The sequence below is a fragment of the Pseudophryne corroboree genome, chromosome 6, assembly GCF_028390025.1.
Source record: "Pseudophryne corroboree isolate aPseCor3 chromosome 6, aPseCor3.hap2, whole genome shotgun sequence".
Taxonomy (NCBI): Eukaryota; Metazoa; Chordata; class Amphibia; order Anura; family Myobatrachidae; genus Pseudophryne; species Pseudophryne corroboree.
In genome coordinates, this window is record NC_086449.1 from 356,593,212 (window position 1) to 356,614,313 (window position 21,102).

The 21,102-nt window shown below is 46.6% G+C and overlaps 1 protein-coding gene across 1 annotated transcript in view; it reads right to left on the minus strand.

Moving 5' to 3' along the window:
• LOC134932306 (guanylyl cyclase-activating protein 1-like) overlaps window positions 1–21,102 on the minus strand; it is a 236,832-nt gene that overhangs the window by 161,927 nt on the left and 53,803 nt on the right. Inside the window, exon 3 of the mRNA XM_063926621.1 lies at window positions 8,809–8,899. Coding sequence (XP_063782691.1) covers window positions 8,809–8,899 — 91 coding nt within the window. The remainder of the gene's footprint in view (window positions 1–8,808; window positions 8,900–21,102) is intronic.

The following is a 21,102-nucleotide window of genomic DNA, read 5'->3' on the forward strand; positions in this document are numbered from 1 at the left end:
AAGAAAAAAAGAGGCGCAATGAGGTAGCTGACTGTGTGAGTAAGATTAGCGACCCTAGTGGCCGACACAAACACCGGGCCCATCTAGGAGTGGCACTGCAGTGTCACGCAGGATGTCCCTTCCAAAAAAACCCTCCCCAATCAGCACATGATGCAAAGAAAAAGAAAAGAAAAAAGAGGTGCAAGATGGAATTGTCCTTGGGCCCTCCCACCCACCCTTATGTTGTATAAACAAAACAGGACATGCACACTTTAACCAACCCATCATTTCAGTGACAGGGTCTGCCACACGACTGTGACTGATATGACGGGTTGGTTTGGACCCCCCCCAAAAAAGAAGCAATTAATCTCTCCTTGCACAAACTGGCTCTACAGAGGCAAGATGTCCACCTCATCTTCACCCTCCGATATATCACCGTGTACATCCCCCTCCTCACAGATTATCAATTCGTCCCCACTGGAATCCACCATCTCAGCTCCCTGTGTACTTTGTGGAGGCAATTGCTGCTGGTCAATGTCTCCGCGGAGGAATTGATTATAATTCATTTTAATGAACATCATCTTCTCCACATTTTCTGGATGTAACCTCGTACGCCGATTGCTGACAAGGTGAGCGGCGGCACTAAACACTCTTTCGGAGTACACACTTGTGGGAGGGCAACTTAGGTAGAATAAAGCCAGTTTGTGCAAGGGCCTCCAAATTGCCTCTTTTTCCTGCCAGTATAAGTACGGACTGTGTGACGTGCCTACTTGGATGCGGTCACTCATATAATCCTCCACCATTCTATCAATGTTGAGAGAATCATATGCAGTGACAGTAGACGACATGTCCGTAATCGTTGTCAGGTCCTTCAGTCCGGACCAGATGTCAGCATCAGCAGTCGCTCCAGACTGCCCTGCATCACCGCCAGCGGGTGGGCTCGGAATTCTGAGCCTTTTCCTCGCACCCCCAGTTGCGGGAGAATGTGAAGGAGGAGATGTTGACAGGTCGCGTTCCGCTTGACTTGACAATTTTGTCACCAGCAGGTCTTTCAACCCCAGCAGACCTGTGTCTGCCGGAAAGAGAGATCCAAGGTAGGCTTTAAATCTAGGATCGAGCACGGTGGCCAAAATGTAGTGCTCTGATTTCAACAGATTGACCACCCGTGAATCCTTGTTAAGCGAATTAAGGGCTGCATCCACAAGTCCCACATGCCTAGCGGAATCGCTCCCTTTTAGCTCCTTCTTCAATGCCTCCAGCTTCTTCTGCAAAAGCCTGATGAGGGGAATGACCTGACTCAGGCTGGCAGTGTCTGAACTGACTTCACGTGTGGCAAGTTCAAAGGGCATCAGAACCTTGCACAACGTTGAAATCATTCTCCACTGCACTTGAGACAGGTGCATTCCACCTACTATATCGTGCTCAATTGTATAGGCTTGAATGGCCTTTTGCTGCTCCTCCAACCTCTGAAGCATATAGAGGGTTGAATTCCACCTCGTTACCACTTCTTGCTTCAGATGATGGCAGGGCAGGTTCAGTAGTTTTTGGTGGTGCTCCAGTTTTCTGTACGTGGTGCCTGTACGCCGAAAGTGTCCCGCAATTCTTCTGGCCACCGACAGCATCTCTTGCACGCCCCTGTCGTTTTTTAAAAAATTCTGCACCACCAAATTCAAGGTATGTGCAAAACATGGGACGTGCTGGAATTGGCCCAGATTTAATGCACACACAATATTGCTGGCGTTGTCCGATGCCACAAATCCACAGGAGAGTCCAATTGGGGTAAGCCATTCCGCGATGATCTTCCTCAGTTGCCGTAAGAGGTTTTCAGCTGTGTGCGTATTCTGGAAAGCGGTGATACAAAGCGTAGCCTGCCTAGGAAAGAGTTGGCGTTTGCGAGATGCTGCTACTGGTGCCGCCGCTGCTGTTCTTGCGGCGGGAGTCCATACATCTACCCAGTGGGCTGTCACAGTCATATAGTCCTGACCCTGCCCTGCTCCACTTGTCCACATGTCCGTGGTTAAGTGGACATTGGGTACAGCTGCATTTTTTAGGACACTGGTGACTCTTTTTCTGAGGTCTGTGTACATTTTCGGTATCGCCTGCCTAGAGAAATGGAACCTAGATGGTATTTGGTACCGGGGACACAGTACCTCCAACAAGTCTCTAGTTGGCTCTGCAGTAATGATGGATACCGGAACCACGTTTCTCACCACCCAGGATGCCAAGGCCTCAGTTATCCGCTTTGCAGTAGGATGACTGCTGTGATATTTCATCTTCCTCGCAAAGGACTGTTGAACAGTCAATTGCTTACTGGAAGTAGTACAAGTGGGCTTACGACTTCCCCTCTGGGATGACCATCGACTCCCAGCGGCAACAACAGCAGCGCCAGCAGCAGTAGGCGTTACACGCAAGGATGCATCGGAGGAATCCCAGGCAGGAGAGGACTCGTCAGAATTGCCAGTGACATGGCCTGCAGGACTATTGGCATTCCTGGGGAAGGAGGAAATTGACACTGAGGGAGTTGGTGGGGTGGTTTGCGTGAGCTTGGTTACAAGAGGAAGGGATTTACTGGTCAGTGGACTGCTTCCGCTGTCACCCAAAGTTTTTGAACTTGTCACTGACTTATTATGAATGCGCTGCAGGTGACGTATAAGGGAGGATGTTCCGAGGTGGTTAACGTCCTTACCCCTACTTATTACAGCTTGACAAAGGGAACACACGGCTTGACACCTGTTGTCCGCATTTCTGGTGAAATACCTCCACACCGAAGAGCTGATTTTTTTGGTATTTTCACCTGGCATGTCAACGGCCATATTCCTCCCACGGACAACAGGTGTCTCCCCGGGTGCCTGACTTAAACAAACCACCTCACCATCAGAATCCTCCTGGTCAATTTCCTCCCCAGCGCCAGCAACACCCATATCCTCCTCATCCTGGTGTACTTCAACACTGACATCTTCAATCTGACTATCAGGAACTGGACTGCGGGTGCTCCTTCCAGCACTTGCAGGGGGCGTGCAAATGGTGGAAGGCGCATGCTCTTCACGTCCAGTGTTGGGAAGGTCAGGCATCGCAACCGACACAATTGGACTCTCCTTGTGGATTTGGGATTTCAAAGAACGCACAGTTCTTTGCGGTGCTTTGCCTTTTGCCAGCTTGAGTCTTTTCAGTTTTCTAGCGAGAGGCTGAGTGCTTCCATCCTCATGTGAAGCTGAACCACTAGCCATGAACATAGGCCAGGGCCTCAGCCGTTCCTTGCCACTCCGTGTGGTAAATGGCATATTGGCAAGTTTACGCTTCTCCTCCGACAATTTTATTTTAGGTTTTGGAGTCCTTTTTTTACTGATATTTGGTGTTTTGGTTTTGACATGCTCTGTACTATGCCATTGGGCATCGGCCTTGGCAGACGACGTTGCTGGCATTTCATCGTCTCGGCCATGACTAGTGGCAGCAGCTTCAGCACGAGGTGGAAGTGGATCTTGATCTTTCCCTAATTTTGGAACCTCAACATTTTTGTTCTCCATATTTTAATAGGCACAACTAAAAGGCACCTCAGGTAAACAATGGAGATGGATGGATTGGATACTAGTATACAATTATGGACGGGCTGCCGAGTGCCGACACAGAGGTAGCCACAGCCGTGAACTACCGCACTGTACTGTGTCTGCTGCTAATATATAGACTGGTTGATAAAGAGATAGTATACTCGTAACTAGTATGTATGTATAAAGAAAGAAAAAAAAACCACGGTTAGGTGGTATATACAATTATGGACGGGCTGCCGAGTGCCGACACAGAGGTAGCCACAGCCGTGAACTACCGCACTGTACTGTGTCTGCTGCTAATATATAGACTGGTTGATAAAGAGATAGTATACTCGTAACTAGTATGTATGTATAAAGAAAGAAAAAAAAACCACGGTTAGGTGGTATATACAATTATGGACGGGCTGCCGAGTGCCGACACAGAGGTAGCCACAGCCGTGAACTACCGCACTGTACTGTGTCTGCTGCTAATATATAGACTGGTTGATAAAGAGATAGTATACTCGTAACTAGTATGTATGTATAAAGAAAGAAAAAAAAACCACGGTTAGGTGGTATATACAATTATGGACGGGCTGCCGAGTGCCGACACAGAGGTAGCCACAGCCGTGAACTACCGCACTGTACTGTGTCTGCTGCTAATATATAGACTGGTTGATAAAGAGATAGTATACTCGTAACTAGTATGTATGTATAAAGAAAGAAAAAAAACCACGGTTAGGTGGTATATACAATTATGGACGGGCTGCCGAGTGCCGACACAGAGGTAGCCACAGCCGTGAACTACCGCACTGTACTGTGTCTGCTGCTAATATATAGACTGGTTGATAAAGAGATAGTATACTCGTAACTAGTATGTATGTATAAAGAAAGAAAAAAAAACCACGGTTAGGTGGTATATACAATTATGGACGGGCTGCCGAGTGCCGACACAGAGGTAGCCACAGCCGTGAACTACCGCACTGTACTGTGTCTGCTGCTAATATATAGACTGGTTGATAAAGAGATAGTATACTCGTAACTAGTATGTATGTATAAAGAAAGAAAAAAAAACCACGGTTAGGTGGTATATACAATTATGGACGGGCTGCCGAGTGCCGACACAGAGGTAGCCACAGCCGTGAACTACCGCACTGTACTGTGTCTGCTGCTAATATATAGACTGGTTGATAAAGAGATAGTATACTCGTAACTAGTATGTATGTATAAAGAAAGAAAAAAAAACCACGGTTAGGTGGTATATACAATTATGGACGGGCTGCCGAGTGCCGACACAGAGGTAGCCACAGCCGTGAACTACCGCACTGTACTGTGTCTGCTGCTAATATATAGACTGGTTGATAAAGAGATAGTATACTCGTAACTAGTATGTATGTATAAAGAAAGAAAGAAAAACCACGGTTAGGTGGTATATACAATTATGGACGGGCTGCCGAGTGCCGACACAGAGGTAGCCACAGCCGTGAACTACCGCACTGTACTGTGTCTGCTGCTAATATAGACTGGTTGATAAAGAGATAGTATACTACTAATATTATATACTGGTGGTCAGGTCACTGGTCACTAGTCACACTGGCAGTGGCACTCCTGCAGCAAAAGTGTGCACTGTTTAATTTTAATATAATATTATGTACTCCTGGCTCCTGCTATAACCTATAACTGGCACTGCAGTAGTGCTCCCCAGTCTCCCCCACAATTATAAGCTGTGTGAGCTGAGCAGTCAGACAGATATATAATATATATAGATGATGCAGCACACTGGCCTGAGCCTGAGCAGTGCACACAGATATGGTATGTATGTGACTGAGTCACTGTGTGCTGTGTATCGCTTTTTTCAGGAAGAGAACGGATTATAAATAAAAGTGGTGGTCACTGGTCACTATCAGCAAAACTCTGCACTGTACACTACTGAGTACTCCTAATGCTCCCCAAAATTAGTAAATCAAGTGTCTAAACGGAGAGGACGCCAGCCACGTCCTCTCCCTATCAATCTCAATGCACGTGTGAAAATGGCGGCGACGCGCGGCTCCTTATATAGAATCCGAGTCTCGCGATAGAATCCGAGCCTCGCGAGAATCCGACAGCGTCATGATGACGTTCGGGCGCGCTCGGGTTAACCGAGCAAGGCGGGAAGATCCGAGTCGCTCGGACCCGTGAAAAAAAACATGAAGTTCTGGCGGGTTCGGATTCAGAGAAACCGAACCCGCTCATCTCTAGCACTTACAGTACCTCTGGATTCGTTCCTATTAGCTGGGAGTCCCCTCGCGGTGCGAGTAAGTGTGACTATATAATGCACTTACAGTACCTCTGGATTCGTTCCTATTAGCTGGGAGTCCCCTCGCGGTGCAAGTAAGTGTGACTATATAATGCACTTACAGTACCTCTGGACTCATTCCTATTAGCTGGGAGTCCCCTCACGGTGCGAGTAAGTGTGACTATATAATGCACTTACAGTACCTCTGGATTCGTTCCTATTAGCTGGGAGTCCCCTCGCGGTGCGAGTAAGTGTGACTATATAATGCACTTACAGTACCTCTGGATTCGTTCCTATTAGCTGGCAGTCCCCTAGCGGTGCAAGTAAGTGTGACTATATAATGCACTTACAGTACCTCTGGACTCATTCCTATTAGCTGGGAGTCCCCTCACGGTGCGAGTAAGTGTGACTATATAATGCACTTACAGTACCTCTGGACTCGTTCCTATTAACTGAGAGTCCCCTCGCGGTGCGAGTAAGTGTGACTATATAATGCACTTACAGTACCTCTGGACTCATTCCTATTAGCTGGGAGTCCCCTCGCGGTGCAAGTAAGTGTGACTATATAATGCACTTACAGTACCTCTGGACTCGTTCCTATTAGCTGGGAGTCTCCTCGCGGTGCGAGTAAGTGTGACTATATAATGCACTTACAGTAACTTTAGCTGGGAATCACCCTGTGGTACGAGTAAGTGTGACTATATAATGCACTTACAGTACCTCTGGACTCATTTCTATTAGCTGGGAGTCCCCTCACGGTGCGAGTAAGTGTGACTATATAATGCACTTACAGTACCTCTGGACTCGTTCCTATTAACTGAGAGTCCCCTCGCGGTGCGAGTAAGTGTGACTACATAATGCACTTACAGTACCTCTGGACTCATTCCTATTAGCTGGGAGTCCCCTCGCGGTGCGAGTAAGTGTGACTATATAATGCACTTACAGTACCTCTGGACTCGTTCCTATTAGCTGGGAGTCCCCTCGCGGTGCAAGTAAGTGTGACTATATAATGCACTTACAGTACCTCTGGACTCGTTCCTATTAGCTGGGAGTCCCCTCGCGGTGTGAGTAAGTGTGACTATATAATGCACTTACAGTAACTTTAGCTGGGAATCACCCTGTGGTACGAGTAAGTGTGACTATATAATGCACTTACAGTACCTCTGGACTCATTCCTATTAGCTGGGAGTCCCCTCACGGTGCGAGTAAGTGTGACTATATAATGCACTTACAGTACCTCTGGATTCGTTCCTATTAGCTGGGAGTCCCCTCGCGGTGCAAGTAAGTGTGACTATATAATGCACTTACAGTACCTCTGGACTCGTTCCTATTAGCTGGGAGTCTCCTCGCGGTGCGAGTAAGTGTGACTATATAATGCACTTACAGTAACTTTAGCTGGGAATCACCCTGTGGTACGAGTAAGTGTGACTACATAATGCACTTACAGTACCTCTGGACTCATTCCTATTAGCTGGGAGTCCCCTCGCGGTGCGAGTAAGTGTGACTATATAATGCACTTACAGTACCTCTGGACTCGTTCCTATTAGCTGGGAGTCCCCTCGCGGTGCAAGTAAGTGTGACTATATAATGCACTTACAGTACCTCTGGACTCGTTCCTATTAGCTGGGAGTCCCCTCGCGGTGTGAGTAAGTGTGACTATATAATGCACTTACAGTAACTTTAGCTGGGAATCACCCTGTGGTACGAGTAAGTGTGACTATATAATGCACTTACAGTACCTCTGGACTCATTCCTATTAGCTGGGAGTCCCCTCACGGTGCGAGTAAGTGTGACTATATAATGCACTTACAGTACCTCTGGACTCGTTCCTATTAGCTGGGAGTCCCCTCACGGTGCGAGTAAGTGTGACTATATAATGCACTTACAGTACCTCTGGACTCATTCCTATTAGCTGGGAGTCCCCTCGCGGTGCAAGTAAGTGTGACTATATAATGCACTTACAGTACCTCTGGACTCGTTCCTATTAGCTGGGAGTCCCCTCGCGGTGCAAGTAAGTGTGACTATATAATGCACTTACAGTACCTCTGGATTCGTTCCTATTAGCTGGGAGTCCCCTCGCGGTGCGAGTAAGTGTGACTATATAATGCACTTACAGTACCTCTGGACTCGTTCCTATTAGCTGGGAGTCCCCTCACGGTGCGAGTAAGTATGACTATATAATGCACTTACAGTACCTCTGGACTCATTCCTATTAGCTGGGAGTCCCCTCGCGGTGCAAGTGAGTGTGACTATATAATGCACTTACAGTACCTCTGGACTCGTTCCTATTAGCTGGGAGTCTCCTCGCGGTGCGAGTAAGTGTGACTATATAATGCACTTACAGTAACTTTAGCTGGGAATCACCCTGTGGTACGAGTAAGTGTGACTATATAATGCACTTACAGTACCTCTGGATTCATTCCTATTAGCTGGGAGTCCCCTCGCGGTGCGAGTAAGTGTGACTATATAATGCACTTACAGTACCTCTGGACTCGTTCCTATTAGCTGGGAATCCCATTGCGGTGCGAGTAATGATGTACATACTAAGATTAATGATAAGTATGCTTTTTGTCTATAGTGGATGTTACCTTCTATGATCAGTACAATGGGGGTCATTCCGAGTTGTTCGCTAGCTGTTTTCATTCGCAGCACAGCGTTTAGGCAAAAAAGAGGCACTTCTGCGCATGCCTATGCGGCGCAATGCACACGCGCGACGTACTTTCACAACGGCCGAAGTAGTTTCACACAAGGTCTAGCGAAGCTTTTCAGTCGCACTGCTGGCCGCAGAGTGATTGACAGGAAAGGGGCGTTTTTGGGAGGTAACTGACCGTTTTTGTAACCGCACTGCAATCCTTTCGTTCGCACTTCTGCTAAGCTAAGATACACTCCCAGAGGGCGGCGGCTTAGCGTTTGCACGGCTGCTAAAAACTGCTAGCGAGCGATCAACTCGGAATAACCACCAATATATTATAACATATTGTCAAGGTTACACCTTGAAAAGAGCAGTTTTGTTTTCTCATTTATTCTCACCATCTCCATTTATATCAATCTTGTCAAAAACTCGATTGGTGAATTCTTCAGGTGTGGTGTCATGGTCACAACCATTAATCGCTCGCACTGCCTGGAAGGAAAAAACAAAGGAAATGCAGTTTATATGCAGAAAAATGAACAATCAGTTGTTTTCTAGAAGAAATTTTTTTTTAAAATGTAAAATAATACTGTATCATTTATTTCATTTTCAGTAGACTTTAAAGGAAAATCTATTACAAAATCAAAATAGTTTTAAATGATATCTTCAGCAGAATTATAAATTTGATGAAAACATACAGTCATGTGTAAGTAGTCTCCACAGTTCTGTAGCTATGGGGACAATGGTCCGGATTCAGTGGTGGACGCAGTTTAGTTTTTTTTTTGCAAATTACCAATGTTCTGTCTACTGCATCTGAGTCGTACTGCACATGTGCTGCCACGGTGGTCACAGGGTGGATTTAGATGCAGTGTGATTGGCAGATAGGGAACATTTGGGAGAGGTTATGGGGAGTGGCGACTTAAATGAAGGCATGACGTGGCCATTTTTGGGGCGTGTCACAGCCAATGATTACGTCTTTGGACACTGATTCTGTGTCAGTTGAGACAGACATACTGTAAGGTTGTCAAATGTCCAATGGGAGGTGGATAGTAATGCACATAAAAATAGACCATACAATGGGCTCAATTCAGGCAGCAGCAAAATTGTTCTCTAACGAGCAAAACCATGTGCAGTGCAGGGTGGGGGGGGTGGGGGGGGGGCCAAATATAAAGTACAGAGACGTGGGTTATTTTGTTTCTGTGCAGGGTATATACTGGCTGCTTTATTTTTACACTGCAATTTAGACTTCAGTTTGAACACACCCCACCCAAATCTAACTCTCTCTGCACATGTTATGTCTGCCACCCTGCAGTGCACTTGGTTTTGCCTATTAGAGAACAATTTTGCTGCTGCCATCAGGTCTGAATTAGGCTTAATGTGCATGCAATGGCAGTGTTGCTGGTGTGTAAAATAAATACCTGCACCTGCCATAGGGCTGGCACGTTTCAGTGGTGTGACGGATGGTGGCGTATAAGGACACACCGTCTTTTACAGCATGTACAGATACTAAAAGTGAGCATTTCAGTCCTTGCACATTCGGCTGAATGCATATCCACAAGGGAAGGAATGTGTACAGGGTCGGACTGGCCCGCAGGGGTACCAGGGAAACCACCGGTAGGCCCCACTGCCTGGGTGCCCACTCCTTCCCCTAGGGATCAGGTTCCAGACTGTGCACTTGTATTATACATGGTAGATATGTTGCATTACACTGCACTAAACTATTGTGTATTTCAAGCCTATGTGGAGGCTGGCCACACCCCCTTTGTAAGCTTGCCACACCCCCAAGTATGGGCCCCTATAACTGCATCCACCGGTGGGCCCTTCATGCCCCAGTCTGACACTGAATGTGTAGCACCATTTGTATAAACTCGAAGACTGGCAACTGCCAACGCATGCTGAATCAGGCCCCATGTGTTTTTTTAAGTATAGCTGATATTTGCTGGACGGTTTTTTTATTTGTTTTAATACCATTCAGGTGTGAATCCTTATGCAATTATTAATACAGGTATTTATAGGGAGACCTGAATCACTATGCACTTATGCTCCTGAGGAAGCTGGGATATTTTAACCCAGGGAAACACGTTGAGCTACATTTGTCTACATAACTTATGCCACTCAGACCTTTTCTCTCTCTCTCTCTCTATTTGTATAGTGTATATATTATATACAGTATGTCAATACATGCTTATCCACTGATTCAGAGTAAACAACAGAATCAATCGGTATTTCCAGCGCGATAAACCCCAATAGAGCCTTTTCTTGCTGACATTTCCTTGCAGCTCCAGCTGCAAAAAAAGTTTGCATCTGTAGTTTATCGCGAATGGTAAAATCTCTCATTTACTCTCCCAGCATGGCTATTTAGCTGCAGGGTCTAATTGAACATACCTCCCAATTTCTTTGTCCCTTGAAGAGGGACATCTTTGGCATGTGACCAAAATTAGGGGGCGTGGCCTCTAATCAGGGGGGCAAGGCCTCACAGATAGGGCGTGGCCTCATGGCAATCGATCGCTAACCATGCCCACGCTTTCATCACCATGTGGGCATGAACAGCGCTCAGTGAGCTGCCGGTCATGCCCCGCTGCTCAGAGCACAGAGTGACATGGGGATCTCCCAACAGCCCCCCCCCCACCACCACCACCACCCCACCGCGGGACACTGCAACCCGTGAGTGGGACAGCAGGACAGACCGTGAAAAACGGGACTGTCCCCTCAAAATTGGGACAGTTGTGAGGTATGAATTGAATAAGCCAGAGGTTCCCAAACTGTGTGCCGTGGCTCCCTGGGGTGCCTCGGGACACTTGCAGGGGTGCCCTGGATTGGTGGTCCAGGACTAATTAAAATTATTCATGGTCAATATAATAGGCAAAACCAGTGCTGGTGGCTGCCAGTCAGAAAATATGTGGCCAAACAGAAGCAAATCTTGTCCCTCACCACACAACTGACCCTAAGGATGACATATAAACGTGATCTACTTAATGTAATATTTCTTTCTAAATTCCTCAATAAGAAATGTTTGGCCTAGGGGTGCCGTGAAAAAAAATCTGATATTCTAGGGCGCCGTGATTCCAAAAAGTTTGGAAACTACTGGAATAAGCCCATAAACATGCCTCCCAATTTTAGCTTAAACGGAAGCGGGACTATCACGCAGCGGAGCCTCATGGCGACCCGAAAAGGGGTGTGGCCTCGGTCATGGGGCCGTGGCCTCATCTGAGTGGGCGTGGCCTTTCCAACCTATTCCAGCCTTTTGGGGGCATGCCCAGCGCTCCCCGAGCAGCTGGGCAGCCCCCTGACCCCCACCTAGCACTGAATACATGCTGTGCTCGTGCGCACAGTATGTATTCAGTGATCACCGGCTGCTTTGTAGAGCAGGGCAACGGGTGATCAAAGCCTCCCACAACTGAACCCCCCACCCGCCCACGGGATACTGCTGCCCGCGGGAAGGACTGCGGGACAGTGTCCGAAAAGCGGGACTGTCCCACTGGAATCGGGACAGTTGGCAGGTATGACATAAATATCTAATAACATTGTTATTGGTTGGGAATTACTTGCCTTTTGACAGCTGTGTTTACGTTAATATTCAGCCTAGATAAAAAGCATAACATAATTATTCAGAATTTGCATTTATATTTAGTGTAAGGCTGACCAGGAGGGGAAGACTGATGGGAGCTGGTCAGTTTTACATACAGTATCTTGCATATTGTGATGGTGAGTGGAGATGTTTGCAATGGGGAATTTCCCATTATGCACGTGCTGTGGGGAGGGGTGTTGGTACTTGCATGCTTGTTTTATTACTGTCAATCCAAAATTTACCAGTAACCACTTTACCATAGGCCATCTTGAGTTGAGTGTGGAAGCATAGGACATGCACAGACTGCCCCTGTAAGCTGTCCTCTTTAGAAAATATTTATACATAATTAAAAATATAATGAAATGTAATAGTTCATGGTTTGTGTTATTTTTTGTATTATTATTATTATTATTATTATTATTATTATTATTATTATTATTATTATTTTATTATTATTATCTGCTATATATTTGCCCAGATCTGTGTCTCTGACCCATTTCCTAACGCTGGGCGGAGTCACAATGCTGGGCGGAGTCAGAGTCATAGAGTCACAGATCTTGGTGGCTGTATGCAGGGCATGATCCCTTAACTTGCTGGTGAGTGGTGAGCACTTTAAATATCAATGATGACAAGCAGACGCACCTAAGACGCACAGGTCGCGCTCCCTGCCTGACCACACACTGCTGTGTCTATTTCCGTCCTGACCCGCGCACCCGCCCCTCCCCCACCCACAGCAACCCCACACCCACCGCACCCGACCCTCCACCACCCGTGGCACCCCTGGCCCACCCCATCCCCCACCAGCTGCACCCCCACAGCCGCCCCACCCCTCCCCCACCCGCGGCTCCCCTGTAGTCACCACTCCCCCACCCGCAGTGCCCACAGACCCCTCCCCATCCACGGCACCCCCCGCAGCCGCCCCTCCCCTGCTTGCGGCGCTTCTGGACCCGCTACCCCACCCGCCACACCCCAGCACCCACCACTCCCCCAACCACAGCACCTCCTCTGCAACCACCCCACCCGCCCCTCCCCCACCCACAGCACCACTCAACCCCTTCCCCATCCACCGCCCCCCCCCCCCCCCCCGCAGCCACCCCTCCCCCACCCGCAGCATCTACATACCCCATCCGCGGCACCCAGCACCTACCTCTCCCCCACCCACAGCACCTCTGGAACCCCTAACCCAACCACATCCCTCCCTCAACCCACCCCTCCCCCACACGCACCCCGATTGTACCCTCCCCTCCCCCACGCACAGCACCTCCAGACTCCCTCCTTCATCCGCGGCCCCCCGCACCCGCCCCTCCCCCACCAGCAGCATCTACAGACCCCATCTGTGCCCCCCCACACCCGCCCATCCCCCACCCACAGCACCTTTAGACCTCCTCCCCCATCCGCAAACCCCTATGCACCTGCCCCTCCCCCACCCGCAGCACCTCTGCACCCCTTCCCCCATCCACAAACCCCCCCGCAACCGCCCATACCCCACCCGTACCACCTCTGGACCCCCTCCCCCATCTACAGCACCTCTCTGCACCCACCCCTCCACCACACGCAGCAAATTGGACACCATCCGCAGCCGCTACCAGCGATTCCCTGAATCAGGGGTGATCAGCGGCACGGAGAGGCACCTCCACTTCACTGCACCCAACCCCCTTTTCAAAGACCCCCCCACCACACACACTGAACTTCTGTGAGTATAGGTGCTACCAATGGACATTGGGCTAATAAGCAACACTAATACTGTGGCCATTATGTGTATAAGTGACACTGCTACCTGTGGGCATTGCGTATACGTGGTGCTGCTAACTGTGGGCATTGTGTATAAGTGGCGCTGCTACCTGTGGGCACTGTGTGTATAAACGCAGCTGAATCATTTAGACCTCTATTCTGTACCCTGCTGGTGCTCTTCACACCGTCACAAGGGGCTAGGCCACCTTCACCATCGGACGCCCTTTCGTCATGCAATATTTAACCACTAACAAAACTAAGAATGCAGTAATACTCCATATAATACAAATATTGAACGCCAGAAAGGCGTGCAGGGGTTAACGGGGCATAGCACCTTGCGACGGTGTGAAGAGTGCCCATAGGGCATGATGAGTCACCTAGTTATTTATACTACTACTACTATTATTATTATTATTATTATTATTATTAATAATAATAATATATTTTTTATATTAAATTGACAATTGGTAAATGAGAGCTCGTAAGCAAACAATGCATAATAATAAAATTGGGTGGTGGAGGATGGCTATTACTGTTGTGCCTAAGGGTGACCTGACCCTTAAATCCATCCATGTATGATTGATGTGTTTTTGTCTGTTTGTGTAACATATCTGTGTTAGGTTAGTGGGTCACATTTAAATTAATCCCCACATCTCTGTCCTTTAGCAGATTATCGCTCTTAATAGCTACAGATTAATAATAACTAGTCTCAAATCCAGTTAAATTGACAGGGTAGCTCAAGAATCACCTTCAGACATGCCCAAGTAATTCTAAGGACAGATTATGTGTATGAGGAAGGATAATGGGAACTGTAATGAAGCAGCCTGAGTTGGTCGTCTCAGCTTGAAGATGGTGGTGCAGCAAAAGTCTTAATTGAGGTGATAATGACTTCTCTATACATGAAACAATAATGATAATCAGAAATTCGGGTGTGGTTGTTCTGTTGGTAAAATCGGAATGTACCGATGTCTGGTACATTGCGCATGTGTAGGTCCTATACTGTGCATGTGCAGTATTAGCATACCTGCCTACACTCTACCAGATCGGATGGGAGGTTCACGAAAATTGGATGACCTTCCTGCCCCCCCTCCCCTCCCTGAAGGGTAGGCAAGTCTCCTGGTATCTCTGCATAACCCTGGTCCCGGCTGCCCACTTTGTGAGTAAAGTGGGCAGTACGGGTGGCTGATGACGAAACTCTAGCTGCATCACGTCATCCTAGCCCTGCCCCCAGCTGTATGATGGTAATAATTATAGATGGAGCATGGCTGTGATGACGTGCCTCGGCCACCACGCCCCTGTACTGCACCCTCGCCACCACCCCTGCCCCCTGGGACACGTCATCCTCACGCTTGCCCACCCCCGGCTGAGCCATCCTGGCTGCTTCCTCCTGAATTGAGCAGCCAGAAAGTCGGCAAGTATGAGTATGGGTCCTGCATTGTTGCTTGCAAAGTGGCTGCAGATGTCAGGTGATTGACCGTCTACAGCCGTTTGGAGATGTGGAGTGGACAGCAATGCTCTCTGTTTCACAAAAGGAGGTGTGTTGCCTCCATTTTGTGGGAGTGCCAAGGCCACGGTCTCTATCTTCCAATGGGGGTTTCCTGGCCTCAGTGACAGAGCTGCAGTGGCCGGTCTGCGTAAACTCAGGGTTCCTCAGCCGGCTGATGGTGTTGCAGGTGATCCACACACACATGCATGCACGAGGCGTCTACTCTTATACCTAGGCTTACCATACTATCCCTTTAAACCGGGACACTCATGAATTACACAGGTTCAGTGGCTGGCTAACTTCAAGCCTACATTTCACCTGGTTTTAATCAGGGACAGAACCTGTATAATTCATAAGTGTCCTGGTTTAAAGGGGTAGTATGGTAAGCCTACTTATACCAGACGCAGGCCCGGCGCTCACCGCTCAGCAAAGGGATGCAGTGCAGGGAGGCGCCAGGAAGGAGAGGCGCTCTCCTTGCTCAGTATCCCTTTGCTGAGCAAACGTCCCCTCTGCCGCCTGCTGCGCCTGTCCAGAGGCGTCGGAACGGGGGAAGTGGGGGGGGGGGAGGCCGTAATGAGAAGAGGAGCAGAGACGCTACAGTCATACGAGGAGGAGGAAGGGGGACTCGGGGCTCTCCAACCGCTTAGGATCATCACCTGGCCCTTTTCATCTCTGCCCCCACCCGCATTGCAGCGGTCTCTCTCTCTCTTGTTGGCCGCACTGACTGATGGGAAGAGGGACGGACCGGAGCTCTGGGGCTGGCTGCAGCTGCAGTGAATACTCGGAGCCTAGCAGCTAACAACGGAGCCAGTGAGTAGAAAGCCAGGTAGCTGCCAGGCTTAGAAAGTATGTTTTGAAATTATTATTATTTTAAATACCATGGCACTGAAATCTTTCTCTCTCTCTCTCTCTCTCTCTCTCTCTCTCGTGTCTATTTATTTACCTCTACTGTCTATCTATCTATCTCCACTGTATATCTATGTCTGTCTATATATCTATCTATCTCTACTGTATATCTATGTCTGTCTATATATCTAGTAGTGATGAGCGGGTTCGGATCCTCGGGATCCGAACCCGCCCGAACTTCAATTTTTTTACACGGGTCCGAGCGACTCGGATCCTCCCGCCTTGCTCGGTTAACCCGAGCGCGCCCGAACGTCATCATCCCGCTGTCGGATTCTCGCGAGATTCGGATTCTATATAAGGAGCCGCGCGTCGCCGCCATTTTCACACGTGCATTGAGATTGATAGGGAGAGGACGTGGCTGGCGTCCTCTCCGTTATAGTAGAAAAAGACTGAGTATAAAGACTGAGTGACTTACTGTACTTATAATTGTGGGGAGGATTGGGGACGGGGAGCAGCTGTTAGGGAGTACAGTGCAGGGTTTACCACCAGTGAGTTTAATCCTTTGTTTCTCTACATGAAAAGAACGCTCGACCATATCTGTGCTCAGTGTGCTGCACTGCTGCATGATATATCTGTGCTGAGTGCACTGCTCAATCTGCCTAATTATGGGGACTGGGGAGCAGTTATAGCAGAAGTACAGTGCACAGTTTTGCTGACAGTGACCACCAGTCCAGTATACGTTTGTCTGCCTGAAAAACACTCCTGTGTTTTTTTTTTCCTTCATACTAGTTTAGCAGTCTGCTGACAGTGTCCACCAGGTCCGTTATATACAGTATATTATTATATATATAAGCAGTACGGTAGGCCATGGCTGTACCTACCTCTGTGTCGTCAGTGCACTCGTCGTCCATAAGTAATATAATACTATACTATCCATCCATCTACATTGTATACCTGTGGTGGTTTTTTTTTTCTTCATACTAGTTTAGCAGTCTGCTGACAGTGTCCACCAGGTCCGTTATATACAGTATATTATATATATAAGCAGTACGGTAGGCCACGGCTGTACCTACCTCTGTGTCGTCAGTGCACTCGTCGTCCATAAGTAATATAATACTATACTATCCATCCATCTACATTGTATACCTGTGGTGGTTTTTTTTTTTCTTCATACTAGTTTAGCAGTCTGCTGACAGTGTCCACCAGGTCCGTTATATACAGTATATTATATATATAAGCAGTAAGGTAGGCCACGGCTGTACCTACCTCTGTGTCGTCAGTGCACTCGTCGTCCATAAGTAATATAATACTATACTATCCATCCATCTACATTGTATACCTGTGGTGGGTTTTTTTTTCTTCATACTAGTTTAGCAGTCTGCTGACAGTGTCCACCAGGTCCGTTATATACAGTATATTATATATATAAGCGGTAGGGTAGGCCACGGCTGTACCTACCTCTGTGTCGTCAGTGCACTCGTCGTCCATAAGTAATATAATACTATACTATCCATCCATCTACATTGTATACCTGTGGTGGGTTTTTTTTCTTCATACTAGTTTAGCAGTCTGCTGACAGTGTCCACCAGGTCCGTTATATACAGTATATTATATATATATATATAAGCAGTACGGTAGGCCACGGCTGTACCTACCTCTGTGTCGTCAGTGCACTCGTCGTCCATAAGTAATATAATACTATACTATCCATCCATCTACATTGTATACCTGTGCTGGCTTTTTTTTTTCTTCATACTAGTTTAGCAGTCTGCTGACAGTGTCCACCAGGTCCGTTATATACAGTATATTATATATATAAGCAGTACGGTAGGCCACGGCTGTACCTACCTCTGTGTCGTCAGTGCACTCGTCGTCCATAAGTAATATAATACTATACTATCCATCCATCTACATTGTATACCTGTGGTGGTTTTTTTTTCTTCATACTAGTTTAGCAGTCTGCTGACAGTGTCCACCAGGTCCGTTATATACAGTATATTATATATATATAAGCAGTACGGTAGGCCACGGCTGTACCTACCTCTGTGTCGTCAGTGCACTCGTCGTCCATAAGTAATATAATACTATACTATCCATCCATCTACATTTTGTATACCTGTGGTGGCTTTTTTTTTCCTTCATAATAGTTTAGCAGTCTGCTGACAGTGTCCACCAGGTCCGTTATATACAGTATATTATATATATAAGCAGTACGGTAGGCCACGGCTGTACCTACCTCTGTGTCGTCTGTGCACTCGTCGTCCATAAGTAATATAATACTATACTATCCATCCATCTACATTGTATACCTGTGGTGGGGTTTTTTTTCTTCATACTAGTTTAGCAGTCTGCTGACAGTGTCCACCAGGTCCGTTATATACAGTATATTATATATATATATATATAAGCAGTACGGTAGGCCACGGCTGTACCTACCTCTGTGTCGTCAGTGCACTCGTCGTCCATAAGTAATATAATACTATACTATCCATCCATCTACATTGTATACCTGTGCTGGCTTTTTTTTTTCTTCATACTAGTTTAGCAGTCTGCTGACAGTGTCCACCAGGTCCGTTATATACAGTATATTATATATATAAGCAGTACGGTAGGCCACGGCTGTACCTACCTCTGTGTCGTCAGTGCACTCGTCGTCCATAAGTAATATAATACTATACTATCCATCCATCTACATTGTATACCTGTGGTGGTTTTTTTTTCTTCATACTAGTTTAGCAGTCTGCTGACAGTGTCCACCAGGTCCGTTATATACAGTATATTATATATATATAAGCAGTACGGTAGGCCACGGCTGTACCTACCTCTGTGTCGTCAGTGCACTCGTCGTCCATAAGTAATATAATACTATACTATCCATCCATCTACATTGTATACCTGTGGTGGCTTTTTTTTTTCTTCATACTAGTTTAGCAGTCTGCTGACAGTGTCCACCAGGTCCGTTATATACAGTATATTATATATATAAGCAGTACGGTAGGCCACGGCTGTACCTACCTCTGTGTCGTCAGTGCACTCGTCGTCCATAAGTAATATAATACTATACTATCCATCCATCTACATTGTATACCTGTGGTGGGTTTTTTTTTCTTCATACTAGTTTAGCAGTCTGCTGACAGTGTCCACCAGGTCCGTTATATACAGTATATTATATATATAAGCAGTACGGTAGGCCACGGCTGTACCTACCTCTGTGTCGTCAGTGCACTCGTCGTCCATAAGTAATATAATACTATACTATCCATCCATCTACATTGTATACCTGTGGTGGTTTTTTTTTTCTTCATACTAGTTTAGCAGTCTGCTGACAGTGTCCACCAGGTCCGTTATATACAGTATATTATATATATAAGCAGTAAGGTAGGCCACGGCTGTACCTACCTCTGTGTCGTCAGTGCACTCGTCGTCCATAAGTAATATAATACTATACTATCCATCCATCTACATTGTATACCTGTGGTGGGTTTTTTTTTCTTCATACTAGTTTAGCAGTCTGCTGACAGTGTCCACCAGGTCCGTTATATACAGTATATTATATATATAAGCGGTACGGTAGGCCACGGCTGTACCTACCTCTGTGTCGTCAGTGCACTCGTCGTCCATAAGTAATATAATACTATACTATCCATCCATCTACATTGTATACCTGTGGTGGGTTTTTTTTTCTTCATACTAGTTTAGCAGTCTGCTGACAGTGTCCACCAGGTCCGTTATATACAGTATATTATATATATATATATAAGCAGTACGGTAGGCCACGGCTGTACCTACCTCTGTGTCGTCAGTGCACTCGTCGTCCATAAGTAATATAATACTATACTATCCATCCATCTACATTGTATACCTGTGCTGGCTTTTTTTTTTCTTCATACTAGTTTAGCAGTCTGCTGACAGTGTCCACCAGGTCCGTTATATACAGTATATTATATATATAAGCAGTACGGTAGGCCACGGCTGTACCTACCTCTGTGTCGTCAGTGCACTCGTCGTCCATAAGTAATATAATACTATACTATCCATCCATCTACATTGTATACCTGTGGTGTTTTTTTTTTCTTCATACTAGTTTAGCAGTCTGCTGACAGTGTCCACCAGGTCCGTTATATACAGTATATTATATATATATAAGCAGTACGGTAGGCCACGGCTGTACCTACCTCTGTGTCGTCAGTGCACTCGTCGTCCATAAGTAATATAATACTATACTATCCATCCATCTACATTGTATACCTGTGCTGGCTTTTTTTTTTCTTCATACTAGTTTAGCAGTCTGCTGACAGTGTCCACCAGGTCCGTTATATACAGTATATTATATATATAAGCAGTACGGTAGGCCACGGCTGTACCTACCTCTGTGTCGTCAGTGCACTCGTCGTCCATAAGTAATATAATACTATACTATCCATCCATCTACATTGTATACCTGTGGTGGGTTTTTTTTCTTCATACTAGTTTAGCAGTCTGCTGACAGTGTCCACCAGGTCCGTTATATACAGTATATTATATATATATAAGCAGTACGGTAGGCCACGGCTGTACCTACCTCTGTGTCGTCAGTGCACTCGTCGTCCATAAGTAATATAATACTATACTATCCATCCATCTACATTGTATACCTGTGGTGGCTTTTTTTTTTCTTCATACTAGTTTAGCAGTCTGCTGACAGTGTCCACCAGGTCCGTTATATACAGTATATTACATATATATAAGCAGTACGGTAGGCCACGGCTGTACCTACCTCTGTGTCGTCACTGCACTCGTCGTCCATAAGTAATATAATACTATACTATCCATCCATCTACATTGTATACCTGTGGTGGGTTTTTTTTTCTTCATACTAGTTTAGCAGTCTGCTGACAGTGTCCACCAGGTCCGTTATATACAGTATATTATATATATAAGCAGTACGGTAGGCCACGGCTGTACCTACCTCTGTGTCGTCAGTGCACTCGTCATCCATAAGTAATATAATAATATACTATCCATCCATCTACATTGTATACCTGTGGTGGGTTTTTTTTTCTTCATACTAGTTTAGCAGTCTGC